This window comes from Kwoniella shandongensis, chromosome 5 (genome assembly GCF_008629635.2).
Source record: "Kwoniella shandongensis chromosome 5, complete sequence".
Taxonomy (NCBI): Eukaryota; Fungi; Basidiomycota; class Tremellomycetes; order Tremellales; family Cryptococcaceae; genus Kwoniella; species Kwoniella shandongensis.
This window is the reverse complement of record NC_089291.1, coordinates 1726565-1745438: the sequence shown is the minus strand read 5'-3', so window position 1 is coordinate 1745438 and position 18874 is coordinate 1726565. Positions and strand designations below refer to the sequence as shown.

Genomic DNA, 18874 nt, shown 5'->3' with positions numbered 1-18874 from the left:
ATGACATGTGAAGAAGAGCAACTGTCTACTCGAGAGGACAATTGCAATTCCGATGTCTGATTTGCCATATACCTGTCCGTACGAGCAACTAACCCATAAAGACGAATGTGACCCACAGTCCAACAGTTGATGCGATAAGAATACATGAACCCATCTATATTTGGTCGTGTAAGACATCAAAGGTCAACGCATGAGGCTACTGCTATCTTCGTATTTATTATCTTCCATCTCCACCAACTTCTAATTTGAACTACCGTTCATCCCTTCCTTCCTGATACTTCGACCGTTCTACGTCCGTATTACGCCTGACCGTCTACTTCCATTCCCATGAAGTGCACCGGACTGTTCCCCCTGCTCAGACTCGGTAATCTCGACCCATCACTCATGCTCATACCCATCGGAGCAAGCTTTCTTGGCGGGCTATAGCTCTGTCCCATCTTGTCTTTTGGCGAGTTGATCGGTGTCATGCCGAATGCAGCTCGGACGCCATGGATGATATGACTTTGAGCCGGAGCATGTGTAGCGTGAACGGGGGATGAGGCACGCGAGTTGGCAGGACTAGCATGAGCTGAAGTCGGTTGAGAGTAACTCATGCTGGGGACACTGGACGTGAAGCTGCTTGAAGAATTCGGAGGCGGCAGCATTCGGTCGTTGTGAGGGGGAAGGATCGAGGGGGCATTGAGGATCTCCTGCACCGATTGCTTCACGGAATGACCACCGCCACCACCGCTGAGCGTTCGATGCATTTTGGGCGGAGACATTCGGGTCTTCATCGGAGGAAAGTGAGGTGAGTTGGGAGTAGAATAGTGGGAATGAGTGTATGGATGCGATCGATGCTTAGCGTCTCGCGCGGCGTGAGAAGTGTGTCCGTGTCGACCAGAGTTCGCACTGTGACCATCTGTGGGCGAGCCAGGTCGAGAGGTAGCACGGGAGTGTGAGTGCACTGGACTTGTCGCTCGAGAAGGGGGAGCAGTGATAGCTTTGTTGTGCCAGATTGACATTTGTCGCATACCAGTCAGGACAGGACTTGTAGCAGGGGTGAATTCGAATTGTTGATGAGGCATGATCTCGTTCATCTGTTCGTCGTCCGAGTCTTCGCTCGAGGCGGGACTAGGTGCGGCGGAGACATGGGCGGAGGCGAGACCACGGTGAGAATGAAGGTCGAGAGTGTACGGTCGCAAGTGAGTGGCTCCAGGAATAGGGATGGCATGTGATTTTGACGATGTGTACGAGTGAGAGCTACCGTGCGAACCGGAATATCGCTTCTTCTGCAATGCCTGGAGGTGCTGATATTGCAAATTGGCGAGTTCGTGCGATAGAGCATTCTGGTGCAATTGATACGAGTTGCCACCCCCCTGACCGTTGAATTTAGTGAGATCTTCTGAAGAGTTGTGTGTCGATCGATCTTTAGGTGTGTTCGAGCTGCTAGAGTGATGGCTATCGTTACCGCTGCCACCACCAGGTCCGTGACCAGCACCGCCAAGTCCGCCATTTCCAGAAGAGTTGACAGGGTGGACCATGGTGAGACAGTTAGGGCATGCTTGGGTAGCCTTGGCAAGCTTGAGACGCTTGCGGTAGCTCTTGTGACACTCCTCGTGACAACACGAAGGAGGAACAAGATAAGTCGGGTCGGCGAGAGTACCAGCGGGGACGGCGGGAAGATTGCCAATGGCGGGCTGAGGAGCTGAAACGGGGTAAACAAGTTGACCACCGCCCGGTGCTGGAACACCGTTGAGGGACAATCGCTCCCTCTCATTGGAAAAACCGTAAGGTGCATTTCCGCCTCCGCCTGGTGTCCCAACCGGACTGTTTCCGTTACTCTTCCTTGCTCCAGCGATCTGTCGGTGTCGCAACTCCCATTCTGCTCGCCTAAAAGCCTCATGACGTTCTAGCTCGATCAACTGATCCGACGCAGCGGCAGCCAGGGCAGAGATATCGCTGATACCGCCACTTGCGCCACCCATCTGAAGGGAATGAAGGTTATATGGATACTGCTGTCGATCGATATCCATGTTGTAAGAGGGACCAAGGTGGGGAAGGTGGTGATGAGAGCGGTGGTCGTCGTGTTCATCCTACATCGGTTTTCATCAGTAAGCCGTTTGGAGCAGCATCAAAGCAATCACGCTGCACTCACATCATCGTCGTACTTGCTCTTGCCTTTACTTCCCATTCCATTCTCATTCGCCGGCGGCAAGTGAATACGAGCATGTCGTGTCAACTCGTCTGATCTGGAAAATCGCTTATCGCATCCGGGATGGGTACAGGCGTGAGGCTTCTCTCCAGTATGTGTTCGGATATGTCGTGTCTGTAAGAGTAGCGTCAGTCACATATCCACTCCAGAGAGTAGCATGCCTTGTACTCACCTGATGTTCTAATCTGTAGAAAGCACGGTCACACAAGGGACATTTGTATGGTCTAGGAATCTTGCTTTTGTCCATGTTCAACGCCGCCTCGGTCAAGGCTCTAACCGTGGGGTCATTGGGATCTAAACGACCAGTGATAGGGTCGGGGATGGGTGCGGGGAGACCGAGAGGGTTGGATTCACTGGCATTCTCGGCGGATGCCATGGTAGGCGGTGTATCAGGCATTCCAGCGATGGCTGAAAATTCGATTGATAAGGAAATTGAAGCGGTGCTGAGTCGATGATAAATCGATGAAGCCGACCGTTTATCCTTAGACTGATTTATGCTTGTAAATGGAATTGAGTGAGAGAGGAGGCGTGTGCTTCGAAGAAGGCGGTTGTAGGCAGGTGAAAGATGGATGCTTGGAAGTGAGTTCCAAGGAGGGGAATGATCGAGGAAAAAAGGACGCGTCTACTATGCGAGATTGCGTGCTAGATGTATGGATCGAATCGACAGAGTTAGTCGATGTCTCTGACAGCGTAGGATGTCAAGATGGGAAGGATCACAAATAAAGGTGATGGATGTCTATGAAGAGTGTGGTGTGTATGTGTGAAACCAAAGAAAGGTTTGTGCTTGAGGGGCAACAAAAGTGGGGAAAGGGCGGGGGAGAGTAGGTAAGTGGTCAAGGAGATAGATAGCGAGCACGTTTGCCAAGTCTTGTAGACTAGACTCGGTTCTTCGCTGAAAGTATGTATGTATAAGGTATTCACTCGTGTATGCAAGTGATGATACGTTTGAAGAATGTATTGTATGGGATGGATGGATGGATGGATATGGATGATTGTGTGATGGATGTATGGAATGAAAGATAGATAGAGAGACTGAACGGAAAAGGGAAAAATGGGTGAAAAAGCTGTATGAGGTGAGAGTGAGATGAGAGTGAGATGTGGGCTAATTTTTCGGGAATGACGGAGGGTGGTTTGGTTGGGTAAAGGCGGGGGCACGCAGTCTATTTATTACAACACCACAGTTTGGAGGCTTATCTCTCTTCTCACTCACCCGGTTTATTAGGGTATTATTCGTATTGCTTCTTCAATGTCGTAGTCTTACAGCCTGGCGTAGATGTGATGCAGTTGCTATCACTGAAATATATATGTATGTATGGTAAAAGTTAGATCGAGTAAAGCAAACAATAATAATAACAAAACATATAAATAAAATAAAAGTGTACCGATCTGCGGGGTCGAGTCACAGTGTAGAGTTGGCCACCAAGACAGACTCAAGGCCGATGAGACCACCGACGCGCAAAAATTTGTTTTGATCTGCTTCTCCTTCTTCTCCTGTATGTGACAGCGAAGAGAGTATGCTAAATTGAATCTTGCTTACGTCGCCAAAACCTGTACACTGGTAAAACTGGTACGCCGGTATACGCACACCCAAGCGAGGTGTCACCCAAAACAACAAAACAACAACAAAGCCGCAAGGCAAGGTTTGCCCGGTACTACTACTACTACTAGGATGATGATTATGATGATGATGAATGTGGATGGACCTTTTTCTCGGGTGGGAACGGTACAACGCCAGAGAGAGGGTAAAGGGGTGAAGGAGAGGGCAAGTTATGCACAACAAAACATAAATGACAGCATTCCAGGGATTGGGTGGAACGAAGCGGCAATAGGTAAGATATCACACTTGCGACAACGGCACGAGAAAAAAAAAGATGGGGGAACTTGCCGCCAGGGCCCCGGAAAGAGTAACAAGGGAAAAAGGAAAGCAAAAACCTTGGGCGAAGCGAGATGATAGAAAGACGACGCGATGGATGGGAAGCACAGTAACAGGGAGTGAGCGGACTTACCGAGTTCGCCGGGATCTGAACGCGAAAGACAAGGTTTTGCGTGTGATTCCTGCGATCTGATGCGAGAACTGTATCAACAACCAATATTGTCATTGTCGGTTGCGCGGTGATGGAGAAGTACAGAGGACCGATGGGGGGGGGGCGGGGTGGGGGGGAGGAGGCAAGGTACACGGGGCAAAGGTTCACCACAAAACGCACAGAGACCGCACTTCGGCCGCGGGAATCTTTTCATCTTACCATGATTACATAATCTTGTGACGGGTGATTATCCTACGTATATCCGTCTACTCGACGCGTAACTGAGATGTGGCACTTGTGATCTGATAGCCCGTCTGCTGATTGATATGACAGGATCCTTACAATGTTTTCCATCATATAGTACACCACTGAATAGGTGGATCATCGACACATGCACATACATATAGCGCAATTCGTAGGAGACTGGTCTCCATTCGCCTTCCGTTGGCTTTGAGACGTGGCGGAGATATCTCTTTGCCCAGCACAGGATTGTCTCGATGATTCTGTCCACCGTTTCGACCAGATAGCGGCGCCCGAACTTTCAACACCTCAACTTACACTTGACACGGGTAGTCAACACTCTCTACATCTTGAAGCCTGTCATCATGGCGAGTGCACCTAACACGACGAAGCTTACTTTGACGAGCTTGACCAGCCTTTCCTGCGGTTTCCCAGGGCGATTTCCGTCCCCGCTCTCTTCTGGTAATCTACAGAACAGTCATCGTTATTTTGTCTGCCGTTGCGCTAGTCAGAGCAAGACGCCTACAGCTGTTCAATCTACGTCTACGGTTCGCTACAGTGTTATGCTGGCTCACTTGCTTCCGTCCACCACATCGATTTGTTTCCTGCCCATAGCAGAGCGTCATGATTCGAGATTCAACGAAAGGGTCTCACCTTCTGTTCCAAATAACTGCCCCGTCTGTCACATTGGCCAGTGGACGACGAACCTTGCATTGGAGAAAGCGTATCAACCCCCGTTCCTCCATTTCATAGAGGAAAACGTTGCACTTCTCTCGTCTCAGGCGCCTTCTTACCATGTAGTATAAGTAGAATATAAACTGTAATTGCCAACCAATTGCACTTTGTTGTCGAGAAAGGGTCATGATTTTTTGCTCTCACACACCTAAAGAAGGCGAGAACGTCGAAACAAAGAGCGGGCAGCATAAGTCGTGGATTAGATTAGGGATTGATATTAGGGTTCATTCATCCTTATACGTTGACGTGTAGATGCTGTCTGTCACTATGCATACGTGCCTTCTTATGCGATCATATCTGTCGGACGATGTAATATCTACTCTATTCCTTGATCTCCTCGACCCAACTACCCTTCTCATCAATATCCAACACGTTCCAGTCCACCTCGACATTCTCTTCCTTGAATATCCGTTGGATCTCCTCAGCGATATGATCAAAGTTGTGTGTGGCCAAAGCGAGGATAGTAGGTCCCGCTCCTGAGAGACAGATACCTAGCAGACCGGGGTGAGAGGAAGGTGTGAGCGTGGTGAGGATTTTGGGAAGACCGGGGATCTGTCAGGGAGTGATAGAATTTAGCAAGGTTTCATAAATCATTCACGTTTACGGTACAAGAGATCCCGATCGAAGGACCACTTGAAGATCAAGTGCTGTTCGCGAAAGTGCAACTCACAAGAGTCATTCGGTAAGGTTGGTGTACTCTGTCACCCATTGCGTCGTAGATGAGATCAGGATCAGGAGGTGATCGGGCCAAAGCAGTGGTGAGCACCGCTAATCGTTGCAGGTTGAAAATCTGCCGCAAACACAGTCAGCCTCTGCGCCTGCGTCGACGAGAAGCACAAGTATTATGGTGAGAATCAACTCACGAGATCCTTCCTGGTGTATGTCTCTGGCAATACCCCTCTGGCTTTTGCTGTAGCCAATTCGAATCTCGGTGAAACGGCAATCGCCTTGATCTCCTTTGCCCATCCAAACCTGACATAATGACCAATACCTCCTGGGGGTAAAGGGGGGTTTGCGCCCCAATCGGGTCCTGCATCCGGTGGATATTCCGGTAATACCTCTGCGAGAGGGATCGAAGCTGCTGACATGTCTTCGGGTGAAAGTTCTCTCAGATAGGAACCGACAAATCCTCCCATTAAAGCGGCCGTGACGTTGTCCGGATGTCGTTCGACCATCAGAGCGAAATCGAGTAATCGCGATTTGGGAAGGTTCAAATTTCCAAGCAAGTCACCGAGTAATACACCGGCAATCACAGCTGCTCCAGATGAACCGAGTCCTCGACCAAAGGGGATCTCATTGTGAGCTTCGATGACCACACCAGAAGGGAAGGTTGAGATCCCGTGAGATCGCAAGACGTAGAGTGCCACTCGGGTGAGGAGATTCTTGTAAGGTGAAAGAGGGACGTTGTCCGAATCCAAGCCGGTGTAGACGATCTTGGGCAGAATAGAATCAGATGATGTTGAAGAGGGGATGGTAACGACGAGGTCGAGTCCGAGGGAAAGCGCGATACCGCAGACATCGAAACCAGGTCCGATATTGGCGGAAGTACAGGGTACGTGGATCTTATAGCGACGAGTGGACATGATGATTGGCAATACTCGAGCTTGAATAGTCAATGCAAGGTAGAGAAGTCAAGGTTGTAACCTACTTTTACTTTCAACGAGTCAATCACCCTTCTCAACTTATGGGACCCCATTCAAATAACCACGTGGCAGCGACGAGGAGATCTCTATGGTGCGAATTTCCTATTCATTGCATTTCTCATATTTTATCCCAATGAAGGCAATTTGATCCCGCTCACCGCGCATTGTGTTCGCTCTTCATCTCGAACGCTTTCCTCCATCCTTGCGATAGAAGACATCTCTACATTTGTTCAAAAGGCCAACTCTGCTCTACTACCATCGGCCCGTACCTTTCTTCCTCTACTCGAAGCGACATACATAGCCTAGCGGGCAATTCCTCGATCACCACAACCCCAGCTTCACAATGTCAGGCCGAAAAGTGATGGTTCAGGTGTGTATAGCGTCCTCGTCTCTGACTATAAGCTACAACAACTGACAATGTATATGATAGCCCATCAACATCATCTTCTCTCACCTCCAAAAGGTGAGTATGCGGTCATGTAGGACATAGCTTCGACTGTCGAGCTGACGGGACCTGTAGCACACCCGAACGACAATCTGGCTTTATGACAACAACGATTTCAGAATTGAGGCTTATATCATTGTGAGTGTTCAGATGATGAATCGCTAAATAGACCCGCTACTGTGCATGTTAAGTCCGCGTACAAAGGAGAAGTTGCTGATATATCACCTTAGGGCTTCGATGAATTCATGAACCTTGTTCTCGACGACGCCGAGGAAGTGTATGATATTGGAGCAAAGTCAGGAAAGGAAGTTCAACCGCGGAGAGAGCTTGGTGAGTGTTGGATGGACATTCAACATTTCAGCGGGGTCCCTGCTCTCCTTCCTGTTTGATTGCTCTCCCTTTGTGGCGAAGGGCGAGAACGCTGATGGATTTGGCTCCTTTTTGGCGACTCGCAGGTCGAATCTTGCTGAAGGGAGACAACATCACCCTGATACAACCTACACAAGCATAAAGCGATTCGAATCGAGAGGTCGAGAGTGAAGTGACTGGATGAAAGAGCGACTTAGAACGATATGATGCGTTGAAATGTATGGATACCACTTCTGACGGTTGCGAGTCGACGGGGAAAGGTCGTAATCGGCGAAAGACAAGGGACAGAGTGGCATCAAAGAAGGAATTGCTTCGTTCAGACAGATTATGGCTCGGCAGGAAGATGGTAAAAGATCGAAAGACAAGTCCTGCATCTTGAAGGCGCAGACGTATCATTGGAGGGAAGATTGTTGGAGCATGATGCTTGCACAAAGTCACGCCTTGTGAATGGTATGACAAGGAAGATGTCGCAAGCGATACGTCTACTTGCTGACAAGCTCAAGCGCCTTTAAGCTTTCTAAACACTGAAGCAGTTCAACCGTCTGTCTAAAAACCGACCACATCCTTGAACATGTCTGTTGATCGACACCACAAGGGGAATCTTAGATAAATATACATTCTACATATTCCCCTTGCCATCGATTGTACCCCCTTGCACCCACAAAATAAGCCTGTCAATCGCCCAGTGTACTCTCATGCTCCTCCTTTAAATTATCTCACTTCTGCATCACTCCCAAGTCATAGCATAGGTCTGCTCACCTTTCTTGGGTGGGATGCTGCATAATGTTTGATGTAATATGGTACGAATGAAGTAAAATGAGGGGGTGTTTCACAGTTTGTGTTTGTCTTTTTGTCTTTCTCCATTGTTTTTGCCACGCTACAACGACGCGTTGTGAGGAGGATCACTCGACTCATCAACATCTCTGTACGTAGATAACAACACATCATCCTTCATCACTACCACCACATTGAACGACTGCGGTCATGACTCTTTCGATACCCCGACTCGTAGCATACACGGGTATCCACTCCACGTGAAGGAAGTGAAGGGAGCTGCATCGTGGATTGGGGAAGAACGGTTGAACGCGAACCCGGACGCACGGACAATAACAATAACACCATCAATCAGCATATTCTTTTCAACATACTCGACCACCTATTTACCACTGACATACTTTCCCTCCGTTGATCACACACGATGTCCCCGGTACCTCCCCCTCCCCCCGCTGGCACTTTCGTGCCCTCTGACGACTGGACCGATGATCCATCCTTTGACCTTTCTCCTTCTGCCGGTCAATTCGCACTCCCCTCTTCTCCATCCTCATCATCCAACTCATCCACCTCTCACCATCTCACTTCCAACGATCGCAATGGCGCTTCATCATCGCCTTTACGAAAGTCGTTCACAACGATCCCGTCCGCGTCTACTTCTGCTGCTGGACATCCTTCGACGAAAGGTAATGGAGGGACGTTGAAGTTGAAGAAATTTCAGATGAAGATGGAAGATGACAATTTTGACGAATTCGATTTCGATCTTCCCACTACTCTTCCACCTCAACGAAATCGATCATCTACAGCTACCTCGTCGACTTCGTCAAACTCTCATATCACCCGAACGGTAGTTGGTCAAGGTCCAACGGGGATAGGAACAATAACTCGTCTCGGATCAGGTTCATCCCCTGCCATTTTGGCTGGTAGTGGGACACTCAAGGCGAAAGCCAAAGCAGTTGAGAAGAGCTGGGAAGCGGATGTCGATTTTGGAGACGAATATGATGATGATGACTTGGACTTTGGAGGAGGACTGGGATCTGTCTCAGGTCCAAGTAAGACTGGGACTTTGACACTCAAATCGTTCTCCAAACGATTGACCCTTTCACCACCAACAACGAAGAAAGGATTCATGCCTCCGCCTGAAGCTTTGGATGATTTGGGCTTTGAAGATCTGGAAGATGAAGATCAAGCGACACTCAAAGCAGGCGCAACTATAAAAGCCATGTTACCACCACCTAGAAATCGACAAGCCGCACACCCGACACCTGCAGCACCACCAGTCACCACTCCACCCACTCAAGATCCTGATGCCAACGCGTTTGACTTTGATCTTGAGACGGATTTCGCATTACCTCTCAACCTTACGAATCTGACACTCGCTACTCAACCCATTGTTGGTGGACCTCATCGCGGTAGAGGGGCCACTGGCAAACCCAGAGTTTCAAACGCATCTACGACCAATACAGATTGGGATTCACCCGGTACTTCGAGCGGGAAGAGGAGTCATCCAAGTGGATGGGGATGGGATAGTCCTACTGGTGGCGCAGGAAAGAGACTATCAGAAACGAGTGTGACAAGCGTCAGCGATGGTGTAGGAGACTCAAAGAGTAACAAAAAGGATACGGAAATGATGGATGAGGAAGAGGATATGGAGATGGGTCTGGTCTTGCCTTCACCGACTTTCTTCTCGAACTCGAATCAGCGCGCCAACGAACTCAATTCAATTCTCGATAGAAAGCGGAAACCGCAATACGCCCCACCGCCAACACAGACTGCTCCAACCCACCATGTAGCGTCCCACGAGCACAGACGAGGACCGGACGACTCGTTCGAAGATGGTCTGGTGCTGTATGAACCTGGAGTCGAATTGAGTCGACATCGTCTAAGGGAGAAGAAGCGAGCGAGGGACAGGTATCCTGCAAGTGGGACGTTGACGAGGAAAGGAGGGTTAGTAGCTGCGGCAAAGAGTGTGGTGAAGGAACGTGAAAAGGCTTGGGAGAAGCAGCGTGAGCAAGGGTGGGCTAGAGTCACACCTGGCGGTTCAGCATCATCGAGGGAGAAACTTACTCCACATGGCAATGGCAGTGGACTTGGTTTGTCATTGAGAAGCAACTCGGCGTCGGCTATGACGATCTTGCGAGAAGGAAGCGGCACGCCGTCGACGACCTTGACTCGAGGAGAGAAAGAATCGATGAGAAGTCGGAGTGGGCATCTTCTCAATATGATGCCGCCTCCACCCCCTCCTCCTCAACCTCTACCCCCTACACCTTCGACAACGTCACGATTGAGACATCAGAAATCGCATTATCACATCACTTCGGCACCACCACAATCGCCCAGTTTGACTCGGAAACAGAGTTTGGCGAGTCTGCAAGATGCCCTAGCTTCGGACCGCACCCTCACTGGAATTGGGGAGACTCCGTCCTCATCCTCTACGACGACGACCACGACGAGGTATCACAATTCGACATCGAGATTAACCATGCCGACTTCGAGCAGTCGAGCTAAGATCAGACAACCTATCTCTGCGGTATTCCCCTTACCTACGTCAAACTCGACGCCAACGCCTAGCTCTTCTGCAAGTTCGATAGCATCGATGGGAGTTGTCACGCCCAGATATAGATATCAGTCAGGGGGTAGTGCGACTGGGAACCTCCTTGGACAAAGGAAGGGAAAGACGTGGGGTGATGGGACAGAGTTGGATGCGATTGATGATTTGGCCGTAGATGAGGGTGTAAGTGGTGTCGGACCAAGAGGTGCAGCGGTAGGAGGGATAGGTCTAGGCAAACCAAGCAGACGAGGTGAGCTATTCCCAACTTAGACATTGTCACGATACTGACAGCTCCAACTCGCAGCGGGCAACGAACCAAGCAGTAATCACAAAACTCCTCATCTTCGACGACCTTCTGAACAAGATAAAGAGAAGAGAAAGAAGTCAGGCTCTGGTCTGCCTGCACCGACGCCCAGCGAGAAGACGGGATCGTGGTCGAAACGTACTCGTAGGAAACCGGCTGGACTCATCAAGCATCTCGGAGGGGCAGATAAGAAGAAGGGTGAGTGCGGTGTATCGACATAACCTACGAATGCGTCATTCACATCGGGATCGTGCTGATTTGGTTGTTATCGCTTAGTTGTGGGAGAGATGACTTGGAATCCTGCCACGCTCCGATGGGAAGGTAACGAATCGATACTCCAAGCATTCGATCATATCCCTTCCCGACCAGCTCTCATCACTCACTACACAGGAGGATCATCCGTCACCTCTCCCATATCGAGCTCTGCAAATATCACACCTGCGACTGCGGCTGCGACAGCACCACGGATCGTAGGTGATATGCAATTCGATCCAATCAACATGCGTTGGATAAGTATACTCGATCCAGAGGACGATGAGCCTGATCCATTCGAAGGAATGGCAGATGATGAAGAGTCAGAATCTGGAGGAGCAGGAGGAACAATCACAAAATCGAATAGTAGGAAATTCGTTATTCCTGGTGGAGGAGGGATGGGAATGGGATCAGGATCGGTAGTCACCAGTTCAGCATGGAGTAGTAGGATGATAAGTGAGAGCGGGACAAGTGTTTCTGCAAGTATAGGATCTTCGTCTTGGGGCGGTGGTACGACGGAAGAAATATCAGACGAGTTGTGGAAAGAATGTAAAGAGGCGGAAGAGAGACATAAGAAGGAAGTGAGGGGTTGGTTGACACGACCTTCTACCACGATAACATCAGAATCGAGGGATAAGGAAAGAAGGGAGGAGAAGCGTTTGTGGGAGATAAGACATTTGGCTTTGAAATCGTAAATCACGCACATGCACAACAGCATGCATGGGGGAGTAGTGTTGTGTTCTACTGCTGCTGTCACTGGGAGGCAGTGGGTTGTATATAATGTATGGTATAGGTTGATGAAGTTGTGACTACGAATCAAAATGCAGGAAGCAAAAACTGAGCTGATCATCGAAAAAAGAAGTGATGAAGATATAGATAGACCAGAACGAAGAGGTCATCTTGAATCTGCGATTCGTCGTACAAAGTGCAAGAAGAACCAATCTTGAAGACGAGCGTAGGCGATATGGCCGGGGGTCGTTATTGTGCTCCGCCGCCTGCAGCTTGACGGGCTCTTAACAACTCGTATAGTGACTGATCGACCTTGTCCGAGACGTCTTTACTGGCGAACAGACTTCGGGCAGGATCTTCTTTCATTCGATCGTCTTTCAGCATTCTACGTAAGAACAAAGAGAGTGGTCAGCAATCGTTCATTGATAAGAGGGAAGGGTTCAGAAGTCCATATGGTGAAAAACTACCCTCGCCCCCGCTCTCAATAACGACTGGCCATCCGTCCGTTCCGCCGATCCTCGTCCTCGCTTCCGCCTTCGCGCTCACTCTCCACCTCGTCTGGCGCCTCCGCGCATCCTCGTCCGTCCTCGCTGAAGCTCGAACTCAAACTCGAACTCACCTATTATCAACTCTCGCATCTTCACCTTCCACCCCTACCATCGCTTTCGGTTCTTTCGCCTCGATAACATATTGATTATCACAATGAGGACAGTATTCGTCCGCTTCTTCGTATTCTGACATGTCTTTTCGGAAAGCTTTCTTGCACTGCGTTCGAGTGTGAGGGTGAGTGTGAGTGTGAGCGTAGTACGTTTGGAGGAAGTAGAGCGGAAGGAGAGCGAAGTGACCAATAGTGAGAGACAGCAGTTGGTAGATGGGAACAAGCGTCAGCACAACATCCATAAATTGGAATGCCCCTCGATAGGTTGACTCCCCAACCGCACCTACCTTCTTGCACATGAATACCATCTCGAGCGTTTTTCGCAAATTGTGATCTTGCGTCTCGGCATGACATTGTGGGCACTGGTAGTAATGACGGGTATCAGTATAAGATGTCTTGGGGGTAGACAGGCAGGGCTGGAAGAATGTACGGTAGGCGACGACATCACTCACGTCGAAGAATTTCTTGCAGCATGGTGCTCGGATCGATACTTGGGCGTTGAGAATGTGTTTGCTGCGAAAGGGGGAGGGGTAGGCGATGATACATACAGATCGCAAGGAATGATGGGTTGAGTGGATATATTGTGGGTCGAGAGAGATCAAGTCATACAGAAGAAAGTCAGGGGAGACCACAGCGTTAGCCGATGCCGAGCAACAAGGGTGGTGTCCAGAGGGTGCGACACGAAGGAGGTGGGGAGATAGAATGATAGGTTGGACAATAAACATACCACATCTTTCAGGTCGAGCTTTCGTGAAGGTGGGTGTCGTCAAGATAGCTTGAGAGATCAGAAAGCAGTGAGGACCAATGAACGAGAATATGCTAGTGAGTCGTGAGTGTCGCTTTTAACAACAATAATGTTCATGACATGTTCAACACGACTTTTCTACGCGTCGCTATTGCTCGTTACTTCGAGCTCATCACGGAGATTACATCCCATCTCCTTCCATCTCCTTTCCCCTTCAATCCCTTTCTTCTTCCTGATATCACGAACCTAAACAACCACCACCGACTCTTTGCTCAACATCATCCTCACCACCCCCTGCCCTACCCTCCACTTATCAAGTCCACCATGGATATCCCTCCGACTCAAGTGGATTTGGTGAGAGCTTTGGAAAGTATCGATCATTCAGATATACTGGCACATCACCATGATACGTATGGAGATGAGAGTGATCAACAGCAACATGGTCTCGACGTCGTTGACGACGGGTCAACGTTATCAACCCACTTTCATACCCCTCACACGACGACCGATGTTCCCCCTCTTCCCCTTGGCAATACGACGAACAACGTTGTCGTTCCTACCGAGACCGCAGAATTGGACCTCGAATCGTGGACAAGAGAACAACTCCAAGCTGAGATTGTCAAACTTCGTAAACTCGCAACGACAGGTCAACCTTCTTCCTCAGCGCCAACGACAATAGAATCAAATCTCAAAGCAGCTGAAGATTTGTTGAATAACACAAGTTCGATCGATCCGACGTTACATGGTGATGTACTTTCACAAGGTGAGGGCAGTAAGGGATCGACGTCGTCTACATCAAAGAAGAGACAAGGTGGCGTAGGGAAGAGAAAGAGAACAAGAACGGTTGCTGGTGTAGGTGTAGATGGAGACGATGGACCTATCAAGAAGGAGAGTAGAAGAGATGTGGAAACAGGGAAAAGGGTAGAGAAAGAACGAAGGACAGAATTGGGTAAAGTCATTAGAACCAAGGTGAGACGCCGATCAATATTCATTCACCATCCATCATGCGTTCACCTTGATCAGCCAGCGCGACCAATACTACAACATGTCATCCAATGCTGACACCAGACGTCTCCTTTAGATCCGCTCCGCAATCGGTGTCGGACTCGACGATCCCCTCCCTCACCCTAACCCCATTCACTCATTCCAATCTACTCTCGCCGACGATCCTCAAGATCAGACACTCTCCCTCTTCGTACCTGATTGGAAACAGATGCTTGACGAAACCAATTCTGCGGTGCGTGAGCACGATCGATACACTCACCTTACCTTGTGTAGGGTCCGCACAAAGTCCATACTGATTTATGTGCCTTGTTCATAGTGGGTGACTCGGTTCGTCGAGGAGATACAACTAGAAGCTTCGGCCGGTCAATATCCTCGAGTTCCACCACAAGATCTCGTCCCAGAAATCATCGACGTGAGTGCACCTCTCCCTTCTCAACACCACATATCACATCATTGTTTCTACTTGGGGGAAGACTCTCACATATTCATAATCAAGACATCGCTTATATATTTAATATATCTGATGCGTTTATGTAGACCGCCGCCCGAACAGCTTTCACGAACATGTGCAAACGATATATGACGGAGAACGATCCGAAAGGAGTCGAGAAGCGAGAAAAGTATACCAAGAAACGTAGACGGTGGGCAAGAAAAGATCTGGTAAGTGGTCAGGCGAGGCGATGATATCAATCAAAACAACGCAAGCGCTATTACCTGTGCTGACGGTATGTGTGTATGGGGCAGAAACAAAAACGTCGTTCAAGAGCAATCACCGATCCTACCTTTTCAGACTTACATCTCCCGCCTTCCGCTCTACATATAGATTACATGTCATCTGAATACTCTTCAGCTGGTGAAGATGATGACGAAGACAAAGACGGGAATGAAGAGGGTGCAGGAGCTGAGCAAGATGGACAGCTTGGGGAGAGAGTGTCGAGGAGAAGACAGAAGTGGGAAGAGATGGTTCGTACGAAAGAGGAAGATGAGTTGACGCAATCGCAAGCGCACGCACACATGGGTGGGAAAGGAGGATGGGCGGTGGGAATCAGTGAGAAGGTGTTGGAGGTGAGAACACCGAGATGGAGAAGTGAACAGGTGAGTAAGGTTATCTACGCATCTCGAGCATGGCGGTAGTGTAGTGCACCGAATGCTCGCAAGTTCACTTCCTCGTCAACTTGCATTTCGCAATCAAACCTCACAACTTTCTAGCTTTTCAATCTGTTCCCATACTGATGTTTCATTGTTCCTGCGCAGCTCAACGACATCTATCGCCGTCTCGATGCCCACGCAAATTTCCAAGCCGAAACACGAGCCAATTCATCCCGCATTCACACCTCCTCCAACCCTACCGTCGCAAACGCAACTCTCTCCTCTTCAAGCTCGACCCCCATCCCAAGAGCCGGACATGTGGCGCCTTCTCATCGAAGGTTCACACAAGAACAAGCTTTGATGAGAAAAGGGAGGAAACCTAGAGATCGGGGTGAGGAATGGATGTGGGCTTCAGGGATGGTAGGTGTCTGGCCAAGTCCATTGCCTCTACCTCTCCATCAGCTTTCGCAAGCGGGGGGCGAAGCTGGGGAAGGAGCGTTTGATCAAGTGAACGCGGAAGTGGAGAGTGGACAGATATATGATCAAGTGAAAGATGGACTGGATCAATCACACGGACATGATCATGAGCATGAGCATGAGCACGAGATGGACACGGTGGGCTGGGAAGATGGAGTAGGGGTAGAGATGGGCGAAGCGGAGAGATTGGGATTAGTCAATGCGCTGGAGGGTTTGTAGGGCGGGCCACGGCATCGAAGGTAGAGGGGAGATGAAGATCTCTCGGGGTATCCTGGCAGAAGTCGAGTCGGCCCACAACGACTGTCTGTCTGTTGGAAGCTGGGTGACGTAGAGTAGCTTATTGAGCACCCATTGTACATGCAGAGTAGTAGTGCCAGAATTGTAAACCACCTCCCTATGTATATGATGCATTGTACATATGTGATGGTTACCGACTCACTGTCCTATCTGCTACCTCTCCCATTCTTTCTTCAGATCCTGCAATATCTTACTTACACCCCGTCAACGTTTTGACCCTCTCTAGACTCTCTTGTTCAATCTTATCATACAACTCGAAATAATTCCAAATCTTACCCCCAACATACTCTTCCAGTTCCTTCTTGGCACGTTCTGTGCTCTCGTCGCCATTATCACTGGACAGAGCCGATTCTTGTTTGTGATTACCAAGATTGGATGCGAAGATCCCTGCAGCGCTGGCGGGGAGGAAATCTTCATATACGATCGGTGTCAGTTTCACCGAGCCCTCATTGATCAGTTGATCAAGTGTGACTGAGTCCGAGGTTCTGGCGGGCGACCAAGAGGAGGTGGTGGAGTAGGTGAAGTAGGCCAATTTGGAATGGTATAGCTCGGACCAAGTATCGGGGAATGACTGAGGGGTGAAGATTGAAGAGAGATGTGATTGCCACGTCTCGTTGTTTTGTGTACTGGTTGGCTTTCCGGCAGACAGCATGAGGGATTGATAGAGCTCGTGGCCTGTAACAACGAATACGGGCAGTCAGTGATCGGCGTATATCCAATGATGAGCAAAGTCATGCAGCCACTCACCTTTCTTTGTCAAAGCACAACCTCTCGACTCGATCTCACCAAATCTCGCACGGTGCGATCCCCGAGCGAGTTGAGGAGCCGTCTCATCTGGCGAAGGAGACCGACCAGTGAAGAGGATAGGCTCGGTGAGTGCTTGGAATGATGTTTGACGAAGTAGAATTGGACAGTGACGGATGGGAGGACCCTCGATGATGTCCTTTGGTGGGATTCTGCGAGGGAGTGAGATAGGGCGGGTGCAAATAGATCAATTAGCCTTCAAATTCTCTCAACACATCGTTTCAACGGCAGCAGTACGCGGTAGTTCTTCCCGCCGTCTGCGGCATGCCTCTTCCCGCTATCCAGATGTGATTCCGGAACTCCTTTCCCTATGTCACAGATCTCGATCCTGTATCCTTGCGCCACGAGAGCGTACCCAGCAACAATCTCACTTGCACTCACCCTCTCTCTGCCATCAACTCTTGCACTTTATCGATGTCCAACACCCTCGGTGTGAGATGATTGATATGGGGTCCTTTGAACCCCGCGATATCCGCCAAGAGCGGATGAACGTTCTTCATCTTGTTATACATCTTCTCGGTGACAAGAGCTCTTTCGTGCCATTTAAACGTCTCCAATCCGTATTTCACCAGTTCAACCGCATCTTCGGAGGTCAGCCCACCTCCTTGTTTTTCAGCCTTTTCGATCAGTTGTCGTACGATAGGATGGAAGATATCTCTCTCGGATAAGATTGAAAGGACTTCTTGGCGGATGGTGGAATCGGATATGAGCTCGGGTCGAAGTAATGATGTGAATATACGGAAAGGATGGGTCGATAATGAATCGCAGGTGATGGGTCGGAAAGCCGTAGCGTGAACAGGTACACCTAATGTGGAAAGATCATAGTATCCGACAGGGTACATCCCCATCAGTCGGAATAGACGAGTAATGGTGCGCAATTCGGATGGTGTGCCGAGTCGGATCGCACCATGTCGTTCAACACGAAGTCGGTCTGGCGTAGAACGACAAGTCGTCAGCGTCAGATCAGAATACCTCGAGAATGTTGACAAGAGTAATGGTTACGGCCAGCCAGAGAGTAATGGCTCACCTCCTACTTCCCACCCTTGTCCTTCCTCACGAGCCATTACACCATCATTCACTTCATCCACGAGCGATACCAGATCTCCATAGAGCGGGACTTCGGTCCTGTACATCTCTGAAAGAGCAGAACAGAATTGGGCGCGGAGGTCATCGGGCGACACAAAGGGATAAGAAGGGTTGGCGTTGATCATCGTGAGTGACACGGAACAGATATTGATTCACTGGAAAGGAGGAGTCGAAATTAGGCAATGGCAGGTACCCGTTATTGCTGAGTGTTGAGTAGTGTCTGTGAGATCTCTAAGACAGAGTCAAGTAAGTTTGTTGATCGTTATCTTGGAGAGGGATCAGTGTTGCACAAGGAGTGAAGAAACGTCAGTTTGACTGATGTAGTATTCTGCATATCAATACACAATACGCGAACACCAACTCCACATGCTATACGCGACTCGTGCTGTACCTTCGCTGCTAGTAGACGTCATGTTTCGGATTCGTCCAGTACAACAAGAGACGAGGCGAGTCGACATA

The 18874-nt window shown here is 49.4% G+C and overlaps 7 protein-coding genes across 7 annotated transcripts; 3 read left to right on the top strand and 4 right to left on the bottom strand.

The window, feature by feature from the left end:
- Positions 1-299: 299 nt before the first annotated feature.
- CI109_103312 (DNA-binding protein creA) lies at positions 300-2588 on the bottom strand (the record flags this gene model as incomplete). The annotated part of the gene is made up of 3 exons (XM_032008307.2): positions 300-2072; positions 2135-2305; positions 2364-2588. 3 exons carry the CDS (start codon positions 2586-2588, stop codon positions 300-302), a joined length of 2169 nt encoding a protein of 722 aa, XP_031857409.2.
- A 2923-nt stretch (positions 2589-5511) lies between these two features.
- Positions 5512-6773, bottom strand: CI109_103311 (homoserine kinase; the record flags this gene model as incomplete). Its single annotated transcript, XM_032008308.1, has 3 exons — positions 5512-5742; positions 5861-5980; positions 6054-6773. The coding sequence occupies 3 exons, from the start codon at positions 6771-6773 to the stop codon at positions 5512-5514; spliced, it is 1071 nt and encodes a 356-aa protein (XP_031857410.1).
- Positions 6774-7176: 403 nt separating this feature from the next.
- On the top strand, positions 7177-7789 carry CI109_103310 (uncharacterized protein; the record flags this gene model as incomplete). The annotated part of the gene is made up of 5 exons (XM_032008309.1): positions 7177-7203; positions 7264-7296; positions 7354-7416; positions 7509-7608; positions 7734-7789. The coding sequence occupies 5 exons, from the start codon at positions 7177-7179 to the stop codon at positions 7787-7789; spliced, it is 279 nt and encodes a 92-aa protein (XP_031857411.1).
- A 1056-nt stretch (positions 7790-8845) lies between these two features.
- CI109_103309 (uncharacterized protein) lies at positions 8846-12220 on the top strand (the record flags this gene model as incomplete). Its single annotated transcript, XM_032008310.1, has 3 exons — positions 8846-11219; positions 11274-11471; positions 11550-12220. 3 exons carry the CDS (start codon positions 8846-8848, stop codon positions 12218-12220), a joined length of 3243 nt encoding a protein of 1080 aa, XP_031857412.1.
- Positions 12221-12503: 283 nt separating this feature from the next.
- Positions 12504-13644, bottom strand: CI109_103308 (uncharacterized protein; the record flags this gene model as incomplete). The annotated part of the gene is made up of 5 exons (XM_065967272.1): positions 12504-12639; positions 12874-13019; positions 13200-13274; positions 13365-13425; positions 13640-13644. The coding sequence occupies 5 exons, from the start codon at positions 13642-13644 to the stop codon at positions 12504-12506; spliced, it is 423 nt and encodes a 140-aa protein (XP_065823344.1).
- A 337-nt stretch (positions 13645-13981) lies between these two features.
- On the top strand, positions 13982-16447 carry CI109_103307 (uncharacterized protein; the record flags this gene model as incomplete). The annotated part of the gene is made up of 6 exons (XM_032008312.1): positions 13982-14626; positions 14739-14894; positions 14979-15074; positions 15200-15322; positions 15407-15757; positions 15917-16447. The coding sequence occupies 6 exons, from the start codon at positions 13982-13984 to the stop codon at positions 16445-16447; spliced, it is 1902 nt and encodes a 633-aa protein (XP_031857414.1).
- A 268-nt stretch (positions 16448-16715) lies between these two features.
- On the bottom strand, positions 16716-18540 carry CI109_103306 (uncharacterized protein; the record flags this gene model as incomplete). Its single annotated transcript, XM_032008313.1, has 4 exons — positions 16716-17200; positions 17273-17481; positions 17711-18260; positions 18357-18540. The coding sequence occupies 4 exons, from the start codon at positions 18538-18540 to the stop codon at positions 16716-16718; spliced, it is 1428 nt and encodes a 475-aa protein (XP_031857415.1).
- Positions 18541-18874: the final 334 nt, after the last annotated feature.